The 14,451-nt window shown below is 44.1% G+C and overlaps 2 protein-coding genes across 4 annotated transcripts; both read left to right on the top strand.

The window, feature by feature from the left end:
* Positions 1-1,348: 1,348 nt before the first annotated feature.
* On the top strand, positions 1,349-5,117 carry LOC123046135 (protein BREAST CANCER SUSCEPTIBILITY 1 homolog). The gene is made up of 14 exons (XM_044469421.1): positions 1,349-1,561; positions 1,803-1,856; positions 1,937-2,007; positions 2,086-2,193; positions 2,311-2,579; positions 2,707-2,812; positions 2,898-2,959; positions 3,074-3,174; positions 3,340-3,526; positions 3,634-3,728; positions 3,817-3,946; positions 4,044-4,209; positions 4,450-4,568; positions 4,655-5,117. The coding sequence occupies exons 1-14, from the start codon at positions 1,482-1,484 to the stop codon at positions 4,871-4,873; spliced, it is 1,767 nt and encodes a 588-aa protein (XP_044325356.1). The 5' UTR covers positions 1,349-1,481; the 3' UTR covers positions 4,874-5,117.
* Positions 5,118-5,256: 139 nt separating this feature from the next.
* LOC123046136 (actin-related protein 2/3 complex subunit 2B) lies at positions 5,257-8,126 on the top strand. 3 transcript variants are annotated; one of them, XM_044469422.1, is made up of 10 exons: positions 5,257-5,397; positions 5,562-5,666; positions 5,755-5,821; positions 5,921-6,274; positions 6,358-6,435; positions 6,530-6,656; positions 6,736-6,827; positions 6,920-6,976; positions 7,326-7,377; positions 7,612-8,126. In XM_044469422.1, exons 2-10 carry the CDS (start codon positions 5,608-5,610, stop codon positions 7,806-7,808), a joined length of 1,083 nt encoding a protein of 360 aa, XP_044325357.1. In that variant the 5' UTR covers positions 5,257-5,397; positions 5,562-5,607; the 3' UTR covers positions 7,809-8,126. The 3 variants fall into 3 exon arrangements, 2 of the variants coding, with proteins under 2 accessions (XP_044325357.1, XP_044325359.1); XR_006421971.1 differs by having other exon boundaries at positions 5,306-5,666; positions 7,115-7,377; positions 7,612-7,809; XM_044469424.1 differs by lacking the exon at positions 7,612-8,126 and having other exon boundaries at positions 5,306-5,666; positions 7,115-7,568.
* Positions 8,127-14,451: the final 6,325 nt, after the last annotated feature.

A 14,451-nucleotide genomic window follows, 5' to 3' on the forward strand; every position in this document is an offset into this window, starting at 1 on the left:
GGGCTGGAGCTCACCTGCCCCGTCTGGCATTTCCCGCTGAATCGTGTGGGCCCATCACATGCTGGGTATGCCTGGCACGACCCAAGTAGCCAGCTCTGGTGACACATCAGTTGGGTGGTTCCTATTTATCGCGTAGGTTGAAGGTTGTCGACCAAACACACACCCGACCGTGATGGCTACATGAATTTGGGCCGATCCAAAGTAGTGCATACATTTTTTCTTTTTTCTTTTTTATTTCATGTTCTTTTTTGTTTCTTTTCCTTTTTTATTTGTCTTGTTGTTTTTCATGTTGTGAACATCTTTCAATTTCGCGAATGCCTTTTGAAATTATGAACAATTTTTAAATTACGGACATTATTTTAATTGTGATTTTTCTGAAATCTTGAACATTTTTTTAAATCATGAACATGTATTTACAAATCCATGTTATTTTTTGAAATTATGAACTTTTTTACATATTCACAAACATTTTTCAAATCATGAACTTTTTTAGAATTCTCAACAACTTTGAAATGCGGATATTTTTGAATTCATGTACATTTTTACAAGTCATGAATTTGTTTTTGAAATTGTGATTAGTTTCAAAATTGCGAACATTTTCTAGAATCCACAAACATTTTTCTAAAACTCATGAATATTTTTTGAAAACACGATTTTTCAAAAAAAAGAAACATTCCTTTTCCAAATCCGGGAACATTTTTCGAAATTGTGCACATATTTTGAATTCATGAAAATTTTCTGAAATCCATGAACATATTTTTAAAACTCATGAATATTTTCTGAGTTCATGATTTGTTTTCAAATTCACATATTTTTTCAAATTTGGGAACTTTTTTGGATTCACGGACATTTTTGAAAATTGGAAACAATTTATGTTGTCAAGAACATTATTTTCCACATTTTTAAAATCCTACTACATTTCTAAAATTGGTGAATATTTTTAAATTCGATTGTTGGTTGAAACCCTGAACATTTTTTAATAATGAAGCATTTTGTTTTACAAAATAAAACAGGGCGCCCGCCCCGCGCTTGGGCTGGCCCAAAAGCGTGCGGGGGTTCGCGTTTGCGTGCTACCCGCCGTGCAGGTCAATGAATAGGAGGTATCCATCAGCTTTCCTCGAAAAAAAAAAGGTATCCATCAGCTGCCGCCGGAGGTGGACCGGGGTTTGCTAGGTCTTCCTGCTGTCGCCGCCAATCCTACGCACCCTTCCTGCAAAGCAGCCAGTTTTCCCACAGAAGCTCCCCCCGCCGCCCTGCCCGAAAATTTCGCGCGGATGGCGCCCGATTCCGAGCCGCGTCCACGCGCCCTCGAAACATTTCCTCCTTCCCGCTGGCGCCACTTCTCCCCCCCCCCCCCCCCCCCCCCCATTTCCAGAGCCGCCCCGGGTATTTCACCATCACCGCCTCCAGAGCTAGCCTCCTCGCGCCATCACAGCACAACCCTTCTTCGTCTGGAGTGTTGTTAGTCAGGAGCGGCGGAGATGGAGGGCATGAGGAGGTTCGTCAACCCGCTGAAGCTCAACGTGCAGAAGATGGAGCTGGAGCTCACCTGCCCCGTCTGGTACGCCGCCTCGCCCTCCCTTCCCTTCCCCCCCCCCCCCCCCCCACCCCGCATCTTAGTTCTCTGGATCCAGATGCGGACTGAGGCTACAACTTTGTATGCTTCTCGCGAGGATCCCATACAATATGAGCACCGATAATACTTGCATACAAAAAAGTGGACTTTCCTAGATCTGGGTCCGGGTAAAGCTTTGCCTCCTTGATTTGTAACGACTGACGATCTCATTTTTTTTTTTTTGCAGCCTGAAGTTGCTCAGCGCGCCTACGATGCTGCCGTGTTGCCACACATGCTGCAGGTTACTACTCTTACAACCTAACCGATGTGCCATTCTCTCTACTCACATCGCCTTGTGACGAATTTCTTGAATTTTTCCAGCAAATGTGCCACTCCGCAGGCTATGAATGGCCACAGCTGCGCCATTTGCAAACTAGTCTACCATCCTCAAGGTACACATCGTGGTAAACCGTGGCGTTTGGTTACGGAGTTTTCACTAATTGCTCGCCTGATATCGAAACCACTTGCAGATTTAAGACCTGCTTCTCAAATTGAGGCGTTAGTGAACATTCAGAGGAGCATAAGCTCTACGGTCAGCAGCATGTCTCTGCAGCTCGGGACTCAAGCAGACATTCATGGTACACTGTTGACCAATTCCTGTTTTTGTGCTCTCAGAACAATAAGCACAAGGTTTCTTCTAGTTGCGAGACCATACTAGTATGTTGGTTGATTTGAAAAATTCTTCTTTTGGTCAGTTGCAAAGGCTACATCTCAAGGAACTCCAGAATCAGGAACGACAAGTTCTTACAACCTGGATGCTTCAAAGCTGCCATGTAACCAAGCATCTGGACCTGCAAATGAAAATGCTGATGGTGTGCAAGCAATGGATCCTGCACCAGGAAACAGAACTAATGATGTGGCAGTTGAGCCAACGGTTATTGTACAGACAGGACCGTGTGGGTCTCAAACTCCTGTTGGCTCTGGGGATCTGGAATGTGATAGCAATGACCTTGAAGGAGAGTTGGTAATATTCTATCTTTTGCAGAGTAATAACTTGTTTCTACAAGCAAATTTGCTTTTCCCTCTCTTTGCATCTGGTATATCCTCTTTATAATGAAAAATCTCACTCCTGAAACCGGTCATTCTGTCAGATAACAAGCGGATCACCTCCTCAGAGTACTTTGAAAAGAGGGCCAAATGTAACAGATGACAGTACTAGAGGACTGAAGAGGCAAAAATCCTCAGATCAGAGTGAAAGTAAGTACTATTTAGTTTCTAACTAGTTACCTTTCTGAATTTCCAGAAATGGAAGACACTAATGTGATTGCAAACATCAATGCAGAACAACCAAGTATGAATGCTGCATGGAAATGCGAGTTTTGTCACTCTTCCGAAATCAGTGAGGTCAGACAATGGGCAAAATTTGATCTGTGTGCTTTATTCACCCACCGCTGTTTGACTAGCGATGCCACTGACTGTTTGTATACTGCATAATCTAATGTACTTTTTAAAACTCAGTGTACTGGCCCTTTGTTGCATTGTTTGGATGAAGCACTAGTGAAGGATGATCAAGCATGGAAATCTAATGTTCTCCATGTCCACGAGAAATGTGCTGAATGGTATGTTCCATGCAAGATTTGAGCTTATCTTTCTGTATTTACAAAAGAGCTTACTTCTCTGACTGAAAACATCCATTTCACTTTGCATTTTTGTGGTTTTGTTTGTCTTATATGGCTTGTTTCTAGTATCTGTGTTGTGATTACTAAGTTACAATACCAATACAGGGCTCCTCAGGCATACTTTGAAGGTGATATGGTTAAAAAGTTGGAGTCTGAGTTGGCCCGCTCTTCGAAGATGAAGTGTGGTATTTGTGGATTAAAAGGTGCGGCACTGGGCTGTCTTTTTAAGAGCTGCCGCAAGAGCTACCATTTACCATGTGCCCGTGGGGTCTCAGGCTGCAGATGGGACGAAGTAAGTCCTGCATCCTTTTTTTGATCTGCATTATGTTAAAATGCAGTTCCTTTTTCTGGTAAACATTTTCTCAAGTCCTATAATCAAATAAATGTGATGTGCTTTAGGGAGAGTTTGTTATGCTGTGTCCTACCCATTCATCAAAGAGGCTGCCATGTGAGAGATCGAAGTCAAAAAACAAGAAGGCCGCCCAGCCGCAACAGTGCGTTCTCTGCGCATGTTATTTATGCTGCATTTTGCTATATCTGCATCCGTCTCTTGATGGACTTCACCTTTCCTCAATTTGCCAGACCATCTTCTGAAACAGTGCTTGGTGATTCGAACTCACCATTCCCGATGGAGATGAATGAACTTTGGACCTCACTTTGTCCGACAAGTGAATGGGTGATATGTGGATCTGCCCTCTCTGATCAAGACAAGGTAATTCTTGCTTGTTTGATTATACCATTCACATACTATTACCTTGTGTGACTGCTCCGATAACAAAGTTGTCTTGGTGTCTCTGGAAACTTAACAGGAAATCTTGGATCAGTTTGAGTACCACTCAGGCGTCACAACAACCAATAACTGGAGTTCAAACGTAACTCATGTGCTTGCCAATACCAACGAACATGGAGCATGTGGCAGGACACGAAAGGTTCTCCTGGCCATACTTGCTGGGAAATGGGTTGTCAATGTGAATTGTAAGTACATGTCCTCTGATGACCAAGTTCTCTTGATTGGTCCCACTTTTCCTTGACCACTGCACATGTTAGACACAATAGTTTGCTTACATGTGGTCACTTTGTTTTGTATTTATCCTGGCTATTAAGCTTAGCAGAACATTACTTGCTGTGTGGACATTGTGCGTGAATTTACTTTGGTTTCCCTTGTTGCACCCTTTTTGGAAGGAAGTTCTTATACAGCATTGTTCTGATATTTAGGGCTGAGTGCTTGCCTGGAGGCTAAAAAACCAGTCCCAGAAGAGCCCTATGAGATTTGCTCTGATGTCCATGGCGCCATTGATGGCCCCCGTATAGGAAGACTACGAGCAATGCAAAAGGTTTATATAGGAATTCATTGAGAAAATTAGCAAAATGTAAAATAAAATCTGAACAGGCTATTGAGTGCACATCTTTCTTTCTGTAGGCACCAAGTCTGTTTTCAGGGTTGACCTTCTACTTCATTGGCCATCCTCTGACATTCAAGGTTGAGCTTGATGAATTGATTGCCGCGGCAGGGGGATCAATTTTGGGCAAGGCTGATCTCTCTAGCACATCCCTGATTGTTTACAACAAGGAAGTTCTGAATGGATGTAACGAAGATGCTGTTGATGAGGTTTTCAGTAAGAGGGAGCTGAGGCTCTAGACCTGGCAACAACATTTGGCTGCAGGGTTATTCCTCATACATGGGTTTTGGATAGCATAGCATCCTGCACTCTTCAACCTATCTGACATTGTATCTACCTTTTTTGATCGAGAGTACATTTGAAATGCTGTAACATGAGCACCGAATCAAATGAAAGAAAGATCTTCTCTTTTCATTGTCGGTGACTTTGTGTTGTCACACTCTTACCTTTCTTGCCAAATAAAAGAAAATCTTATGTTTCACCTACCGACCGCGACTGGTGCAGCTGGTCTGCTATTTCTTCTGGAAAAATAAACAAGAGGTGAAACTTGTAGGATTAGGTTTGCTCTAAAAGACCCATCTTGGGCCGATTTTAAACTGGAAATTTTGTTCGACACCTTTGGGTGCCGTTCCAAAAATTTCTGAATTTGGCTACGCAGCTGATCATTCAGTGCTAGAGCAGTGGGAGAAAAGCATGGGATGATTGTGGAGTGAATTGGAAACAAAGCAAGGGTGAAGGGAGGCTGAGGTCACTGGGTGTCTAGGTAGGTTGCTTCTGAAGCAGTCCACCAATAACATGGAGAGGTCCCCTTCAGGCTCTCCAGTCTCACCAGTCAGATAGTCACCCTTGTCCTTTAATTGTTGGTGTGGTGTTGCCTCATGCCAAAACAACTCCTGAACCTCTTCGTTTTCCCACCATCATCACCAGGGCCATTATAAAGGGACGGCGCCCGTGGATCCCCGGCAGCAAAGCCATGGCGTTCTTCAACGGCGGGTCGCGGGCGCTCGTCGAAATCCTGACGAGGTTCCAGAGGTGCTAGCTCATCTTTCCAGTTCGCATTTCGTTCCGACTGAAGCAGAGTTTGACTTGATGTCTTTTGCTCATGCTTGGATGCTTGCAGCTCTGAGAGGCCAATGCCGGTGGACCACACCTTCTTCGAGTTGGGATCAGTGCGATACCATGTACAGGTGAATGATCCCATCTTCGAATCAGCCACAAACCATGTGTATATTTGTTGTCAGCGGTGCTCTCAGAAACTGCCAGCTGATCGAATGAACTATGTGCAGGCCTCGGCGTCGGACCCCGAGAACGTGTACCTGTCGATATCGACGCCGTCCCTCTCCCACGAGGCGTCGACGTCGACCTGCCTGCCGGAGTTCACGCTGCAGGAGGTGAGGAAGATGTACCACAAGTTCGCGGAGATCGTGGAGCCGGCCAGAGAGGGGTACGCACTGACGCTGAAGCTCAACTTCTCCGGCCTCACCAGGCCGAAGGATCGCGCCAGGGCTGTCCGGCAGGTGTCGCTGCTGCAGTCCATCGTCCTCGGGTCGCAGCTGAAGCACCTGCTGGGGAGCCTCGGCTCCTCCGGTGCCACCAAGCTCGTGTACAACCACCGCGACCCCTTCTTCGTCAGCAGAACGGTACGCCACTACTGTCTTGCTTGCGAGTCCCGTGGAGACGAAGTTCAATTGTAGTGCTAATGGCGTGGCTCTTGGCCCTGCAGCCGGGGAAGATCAACGCCATTTTCCCCATGCGTTTCCGGGACGACACGGACGTAGCCGTCGCCACCTCCTTCTTCCAGGTGGGTGCTCGACACCAGCCAGCAGTAGTAGTTCAGTACCCACCCACCTGCTTTTTCCCGTGCCCCTAGACCTGAGTGAGGTGTACGGATGCAGGAGCTGCAGGACGCAGGGAGCTCGTACGCGAAGGCGCCCAAGTGCAGCTGGTCGGCCATCCCACCACCGGAGCTGCGGGGGGAGTCCGTGCAGCACCTCACCACCAACGGCGGCTTCGTCTCCTTCGGTACGTTGCGTTGCTCCCTCTTGTCTTGTGTCGCCTGGAGTTGGAGTTCTCCGACGTGCTGGATGTATATGATTTGCAGACATCTTCGAGCGGCACGTGAAGCGGAAGAGGGCCGCCAAAACGGCGTGGATCCTGCTCAACTTCCAGGCCTACGTCAAGTACCACATCAAGGTTAGCTCCATCGGCTCCCAATTTTGTTTTTGAAAGTAGCTCGACCGGGTCCCAGTTAACGCTGGTTGTATCATGCGTGTCCGTGGACGCAGTGCACCCGAAACTACATTCAGAGCAGGATGAGAAAGCGGCAGGAGAGCTTGGCAGAGGTACAGACTTCCCCCCAAATTTACAAAATAACAAGGCATAGATAGAAACCAAGAAAAGTGTAGGGAAAATTTTACTTTACATCATACGCGGAATACTTCTATTCTATATATACGTACTTCATAAAGAAAAGCGTACAGTTTTGCAGGAAAAAAGGGTACGTGTTTATGGGTTTATCGGACATTAAAACCAATAAACGGAAAGAATGAGAAGAATGGATGTAAACACGCTGTCATTTGTACTTGCCTACCTTTGACAACTCTCGCAGACTACTGAAAGAGTTTGGAATTTCGACGTTCCCGTAGCTAAAACCAAGTTTGTAGTGATTACCGTTTGTTCATTGAGCTGCAGGTAATCCAAAATGCGAGGCTAAGGGGTGGCCAGGATAAGAAGAAACTACAAGGTAACTTTACATGCAAACTCCAGCTCTTTAAGCAAGCAGAATTCCGAAAAGCTGCAGATACCGCAACCTCACCTACTCATTTGTTGTTACAAAGAGAATGTCGGCTGTGATTAGATCCGCGGCTGAATTCACGTGCCCCGGTAACATTAATTAGTTAATTAACCACAGCCGAGCGGTTAAACTGCGGGTAGTTCCAGGAAGAAGATCATCAAGCCTTTTCCTTTTGCCTTGCAGTGAGGAAGAAGAGCAAGAGAAGGCTGTTCAGCCTTGGCAAGGCCAAGAAACTGCAGAAGGGTTTTAGGTCCGTCATTGACGGGCTCCGACGGCTCCGGCTGAGGATCAGAGTGAAGGCTCTGGACCGGTTCAGGCGGTGCTTTGTCATGCCCAAGCTCGCTACGAAGAAGCATGATTACCTCAGACTAGGAGCATGAACAAGGATCCCATTCTGATGTCAGGACACGCCCTCAAGCATAGACATTCAGAATATGAGTTTCAGGCTAGCTTTCTTCAGGACAAAGAGCTTTTGCAGGTTGTTTTCGTGCATGTGCAACCTGGCAATTTGGCATTATCAAGTACAGTGGTACTACATACTACATGCTAAAAGCTAGACAGCATCGCCGTACATGATAATGATGTAACTTACTGACCAGAGGAAGGACACTTAGATAATTTCAAGGATCGATGTCGTGCAAGGGATTCATGGTGTTTTCATGTAGTACCTATTAATAAAACAGAAATGGCCAAATCAATTTTCTCTGTCGCACAGCAAGAGGATACGCAAAGCTAAATGGCCATAATATACTTTCTTCTACATAAAAAATATGCATCTAAGAGCATCTCTAGTTGAACACCCTCTTAGGATTTAAGGGTCTCTAACCCATCCCCAAAAGAGGTAGTCTCAATAACCATTTTGGCCTCACAAAAAAAAGCCCCTTTCTCTGAACAGACAGGGGCAAATCATTTGTTGTATTTGTTTAGACAATTGTTTCATTTGAACATTTATTGTGTTTGAATTTGAATTTTTAAAAACAACAATAAGTTTAAAATGATGTTAAAATGTTTACATCGTTCAAATCAATGTTTGAATTAATATGCTGTCAAAAGATAGTTGAAATGGATTTGAAGTTTGCAAAAGGAAGTGGGATATATCAAAGGAAAGTTTAGGAAGTTAAGTTTTGGGGATTGGTTAGAATGCAACCTAGAAAAGCCGGATTTTTGGGGGATTCAAGTTTTGGGGGTGGCTTTTTACGAGTTAAGTTTTGAGCTTCAACTAGAGATGCCCTAACTAATACTCTTAACACCCTTTCAAGCTCAAAATGGATCTAAAATATTGAATATGAGAACACAAAGTCTATGTTGTTCTATAGTCTAACGCTTGATGAAGAAATATGCCTGAATCTCTCATGAGACATATTGGAAACGAATAGTTGTTGTCAGTGATGGAAGCACATCAACCATGCATCCACGCCACATATGCTTGGTTAGCTTATTCTTATATGGATAATAGACAATCTGAATAAGATCAACACCATCACATAGAGCGAGGTGGGTGCACCACATGAACCAAGATCAGTCGAGAGCCGTTGAAGCCGTAGACACTACCAGACATGACCTTTCCAGTTAGCTATAAATTCCATTGCTAGCAAGCAATCAAGGCGATCCAGTTGGGGGTTGGTGACCCCAGGTCTCTTTGCAATTGGTGAAAGTGCATCCATTGCCCCCTCGTGGGTTTTTGGTGATATATGACAACTTGATTAAAGGACCAATGTTTGTTCAAGTATATTTGAGAACAAGTCCCAAAAGAAGCAATTTGGAAAGATGGTTGTTGACCCTCAATTCTTCACAAACGTTTGGCAAGGTTAAGGACATCTTCTATAGCTTTTAGTGATCCAAGATTACATTGAGTCCATATGTGTGCACAACTTATCAAAAGGAGATCCAGTTTGTGAGGTGATACTTTTCTTTCAAAGTGCTTAGAGATCAAACCCCCAAATCACTGAACCTTGAATTTTTCCATGACTTTATCTTACATTTTACACTGTTTGGAGCCACCAACTCAGATCCACTTGGAGCCCCGACTCCATTCCAAAGAGATAGCTCTTGTGCCAAAGTGCCATTCGGAGCCTTCGACACATCTACGTTGGAACCTCCAAAATTATTGTGCAAGCCTCTGTTGCTTGGTCGAAGCCTCCGAACCATCCTTGTTAGAATATTCCAAGTGTCCAGTAGCGTGCACACCAGTTCTAGTACCGACCCCATGATTCTAGTAAAGAAAGCGACCTTATAACTACCTAGTTACGGAGTAGTGTTTGACAACCACTAAGTAACTCACTGCACATCTCAAGTACATGTGACAATATCATGTCCAAGAACATAGCATTGTTATAATAAAAGAAAACCAACAATATTCCGACTATATGTCAAGTTGAGTCCGTCTAACCCCTTGTTTCTAACATGTATTCACATTGTTGATTCGACATCTCCATGTCCATGACCTACGAAACTTGGCTAGCAACCAATACATGTGCCAATATAATATATTAATATATCCATAATCTTTCTGATCTTAAACTAAGGACATGATCATAGTGAACAAGCCAAAGAACTTCATTTGTTTGAGTGCCAAAGAGAAGAGAATATATTATTTGGTAACAAACTAACCACTTCAATAATATGCTAGTTTGCGGGGTATCCTTACCCAGGAGGTTCTACATAGGAGTATATGGCAATATTAAAGAACAAATTTTTTCAGGGTTTCCATGGATTGCAGCATAAGTTGCATTTCAAAGTGAATAATCAGACAATCCTATTGTCCATCAAATTATCAAAAGGACTATGAGTGGACCCCATCTGTCAACTTTCTTGTACCTCATATCTTCTCCTTTCTTTGTCAGCTTTCTTGTACCCCATATCTTCTCCTTTTTTCTCCCTTTCACCCTCTTTCTATGTCCCTCTATCTAGAAATCTGTTCTATGTGCACGAACCCGCTGTTGTGATGCAAATGCTAGTGCCTGTGGGGTGCTGGAGGCCGCCTCAGTCGCCACCAGCTTTGGGCAAATTTGACAATTTTGACCTATGGATGAAATCATTTTACAAAATGAACTGCGCCTAAAAAAATTCACTCAACTGACATTTTTGAGTGGCGCCCGACACGAAGGCGCCACACTACACTGTGTAGCGCCTGACTGACAGGCGTTGCACGCCTAGCCAGCGTCGCACCCGGATGATCCGAAAATTACTAAATTAGTGTGCAGAGCGCCTGAGAGCTAGACGCCTATACAGTGTAGCGCCTAGCGTCTAGGCGTTGCACTAGTGGTTGCTTCATTTTGTAGTGGTAAATAATGCAACCACTAGTGCAACGCCTAGAGGCTAGGCGCCACACTGTATAGTGTGGCGCCTAGCTCTTAGGCGCCGCACATTGACTTAGTAATTTTTAGGCAGTCCGGGGTGCGACGCTGGCAGGCGTGTAGCGCCTGTCAGTGAGACATTACACAGTGTAGTGTGGCGCCTTTGTGTCGGGCACCACTCAAAAATGTCAGCTGAGTGAAATTTTTTAGGGGCAGTTCATTTTGTGAAATGATTTCATCTACATGTCAAAATTGTCAAATTTGCTGCAACTTTGAGCTTTTCATGTGCTATCATCCTAGCCCTTCCAGTTTTTTGAAAGAAAGTTCGAGCTTTATTCATTTGAAATAATCATTACATCGTTTATGAGGATTAGTAAATTGCATTATGTGGTTCCTCAAACCAATCAGAAATGAAAGAAAATCTAGCCAACTTGGCAAGTTCATGAGCAACTTTATTTGCTTCTCTATTACAATGCTCGAATCTAGAAATAGGAAAATCACAAGCTAAGTGAAAACAATCATCAAAAATTGCAGCTGCTGCCCCCGACGATCGTCCTCCTTCGTTCATGGTCTCGATCACCTCCATATTATCCGATTTAACAATTATGCGATTACAACCCGTTCTTTGCGCAAGCGATAGGCCAAATTTTAACGCCAAAGCTTCAGCCATCAACACATCTACACACCAGTCAATCTTACCATTTCCCCCACCGATGAACCTACCTTTGTCATCTCTTAAGACAGCCCCGATCGTATCCCTGAGAAGGTCGTGATCAAAAGAAGCATCAACATTAAGTTTAACAAATCCCGTCGGGGGATTAGACCATCCTCCTCTTTTAATGGAAGCCTTCGACGAGGAGGCATTAACAAAATTGGCAGCGAGAGCGCGTATCCCCATGGATATCTGTTGTGCATTCTGAGTAGTCTCATTGTGTATCAATTTGCGCCTTTCCCACCACAAGTACCAGGCTGATATGGCAATCATGTCTCGCACATTACGAGTGCCCATAATACATAGTTCCTGATCTGGTAATGAAAGTAAATATTCCAAGATTGCCTCACCCGCATAGTCTATTTTACAAGCTCTGTCGATAATATCGTCCATCCCTAGTCTTCTCCACACTTCTTTTGCTCTGTCATATAGAAACAACAAGTGTTTTGTGTCTTCTGGCCCAGATGAGCAGGCAGGACACTTAGGCGAGACTTTCACATGTCTATTAGCTAAGTTAACACGACACGGAATAGTGCCGTGAAGTGTACGCCAAATAAATATTTTAACCTTTGCTGGACAAGCAAGCTTCCAAATCCTCGCCCAAATAGGATTGACCGTGGTACGTCCCATCCCATTGGTATATCGTAACTTGTTCCCATATTGGTGGTCCCATTCCACAAAATAAGCAGACCGAACTGAAAAAGTCCCTTTTTTGTGAAATTCCAAGCTATGAAATCTGGCATATCATGTTGCAATATCGGGGTCGTAAGCACTCGCTGAACATCAATAGGCCATAGAGTCTGCGTGAGAAGATCTTCATCCCAACTATTTAGGATTGGATCAATCAAATCTGCTACCTTCGTAACAATGGCCTCCCTTAGGGGTAACAATTTTACGGTTTGCACAATTTGGAATCCATGCGTCCTCCCAAATGCCAATATTCTGCCCGTTTTCCACTCGCCAAATATGACCACGCTTCAGGCAGCTCACACCCGCCATAATACTTTGCCAGGTGAAGGAAGATCCCTTCTTCAGGTCAGTGTTCAACAAGTCACCGTCAGAATAGTATTTGACTCTCAAAATAGTAGCACATAGAGAATCCGGATTCTCGAGAAGACGCCAAGCCTGTTTAGCCAGCATAGCCAAATTGAAACAATGGATATCCCGAAAACCCATTCCTCCTTGGTTCTTGGGTACACACATTTTCCACCAAGCCATCCAATGCATCCTCCTTTGGTTGTCCTCATCTCCCCACCAGAAATGCGCCATCGCGTCAATAATTCCTTTGCAATTTTTTTAGGAATTTTAAAGACCGACATTGCATAGGTGGGAATAGCTTGAACAACCGCTTTAAGTAAGATCTCCTTTCCTCCAGCCGACAGAAGTTTTTCCTTCCAGCCACTAATTCTCTGAACAATACGATCAATTAAGTATTGAAAACAATCGGTTTTATCTAAACCCACATTGGCCGGCAGTCCTAAATATTTGTCATTCAAGGCCCCAGTCATTATATTGAGAATTGTACACATTTGTTCTCTAGTGTCCACTCCCGTATTAGGGCTAAAAAAGATGCTGGATTTGTCAACACTAACCATCTGCCCTGAAGCTGCGCAATACGAATCTAGAACTGATTTTAATGTTTTCGCACTTTGCAAATTTGCTTTCATAAGGATTAAAGAGTCATCAGCAAAAAGAAGGTTCGTGACAGATGGGGCATCTCTGCAAACCTTTACTCCTGAAATATTCCCATTTTCTTCCGCATGCGTTAGTAAAGTTGTGAGACCCTCCGTGCATAACAGGAACAGGTAAGGAGACAGCGGGTCTCCTTGCCTCAGACCCCTAGTAGGTTTAAAGCTTTCACTCTCCTCCGCATTAAACCGAATACGATATTTAACAGTAGAAACACACTCCATAATAAAATTTACCCACACCTCACGAAATCCAAGTTTGAGCATAATCTCCTTGAGAAAAGGCCATTCAACCCGGTCATAAGCTTTATGCATATCCAATTTTATCGCACACTTCTTTGCCTGCTCTCTTTTTCTTGATGGTGTGGAAGCATTCGTATGCCACCAATACGTTGTCCGTAATAAGTCTTCCAGGAACGAATGCGCTTTGAGTTGGGCTAATAATATCTGGTAGGAACACCTTTAGGCGAGAGGCAATCATTTTTGCAATAATTTTATACACCACATTGCACAGACTAATTGGTCTAAACAGGGTTACCTTCTCCAGAGAATTGACTTTTGGTATCATCACAATCGCAGTATCATTCCAGCCAGATGGGATAGTGCAAGTGTTTATTGCTTTCAAAACCTCCTCGATCAGATAATCTCCTAACATTGGCCAAAACCTTTTATAGAAAATAGCATGGAGCCCATCAGGCCCTGGGGCTTTCAAATCCCCAATGTCGAACAAGGCTTTACGAACATCATCAGCTGTATACGGAGAAAGGAGGGCATTGTTCATCTCAGTAGATACTCTCCTCTTTACCAGTGATAACACATCCTGATTAGGTTGCTCGATCTCTGAGGTAAAAAACTTTTTAAAATATTCTGTGATATGATCCTTCAATTCCGTATCTTGTCGCCAGTTGGTGGCAACAAATAGAGAATATGTGTGTGGAGTGGGGTTTCTGGTCTTGACCCGCACCTCAAGGTGACGGCATATGGCCCGCAGGTGGCCAAAATATCCTTAGGCCAACTCCAACGCGCGATCCCAAACGGACATCCGGTTCATCCGCTTTTCGTCCTTTTGAGCCAGGAAAACGAACACGACCGTCCGTTTGCGGTCGTGCATCCAACGGGCACGCCCCGTCCCAAACCGTCTGGGTTCGTGGACTTCAATTTTTTGCACCCCCCAAAGAAAGAAAATAAACTAGCAAATAATACGAAAACATGATTATAAACATAAAACATCCATATATCCATAGTACCAAAGTTCAACGCAGGTCTTAATTAAACTAAAACTTAATAAAAAGCATAAAAAAGTAGATAAAGGCCCGTCGCCGGTGGC

Source organism: Triticum aestivum, chromosome 2B (assembly GCF_018294505.1).
Source record: "Triticum aestivum cultivar Chinese Spring chromosome 2B, IWGSC CS RefSeq v2.1, whole genome shotgun sequence".
NCBI classification, from domain to species: Eukaryota; Viridiplantae; Streptophyta; class Magnoliopsida; order Poales; family Poaceae; genus Triticum; species Triticum aestivum.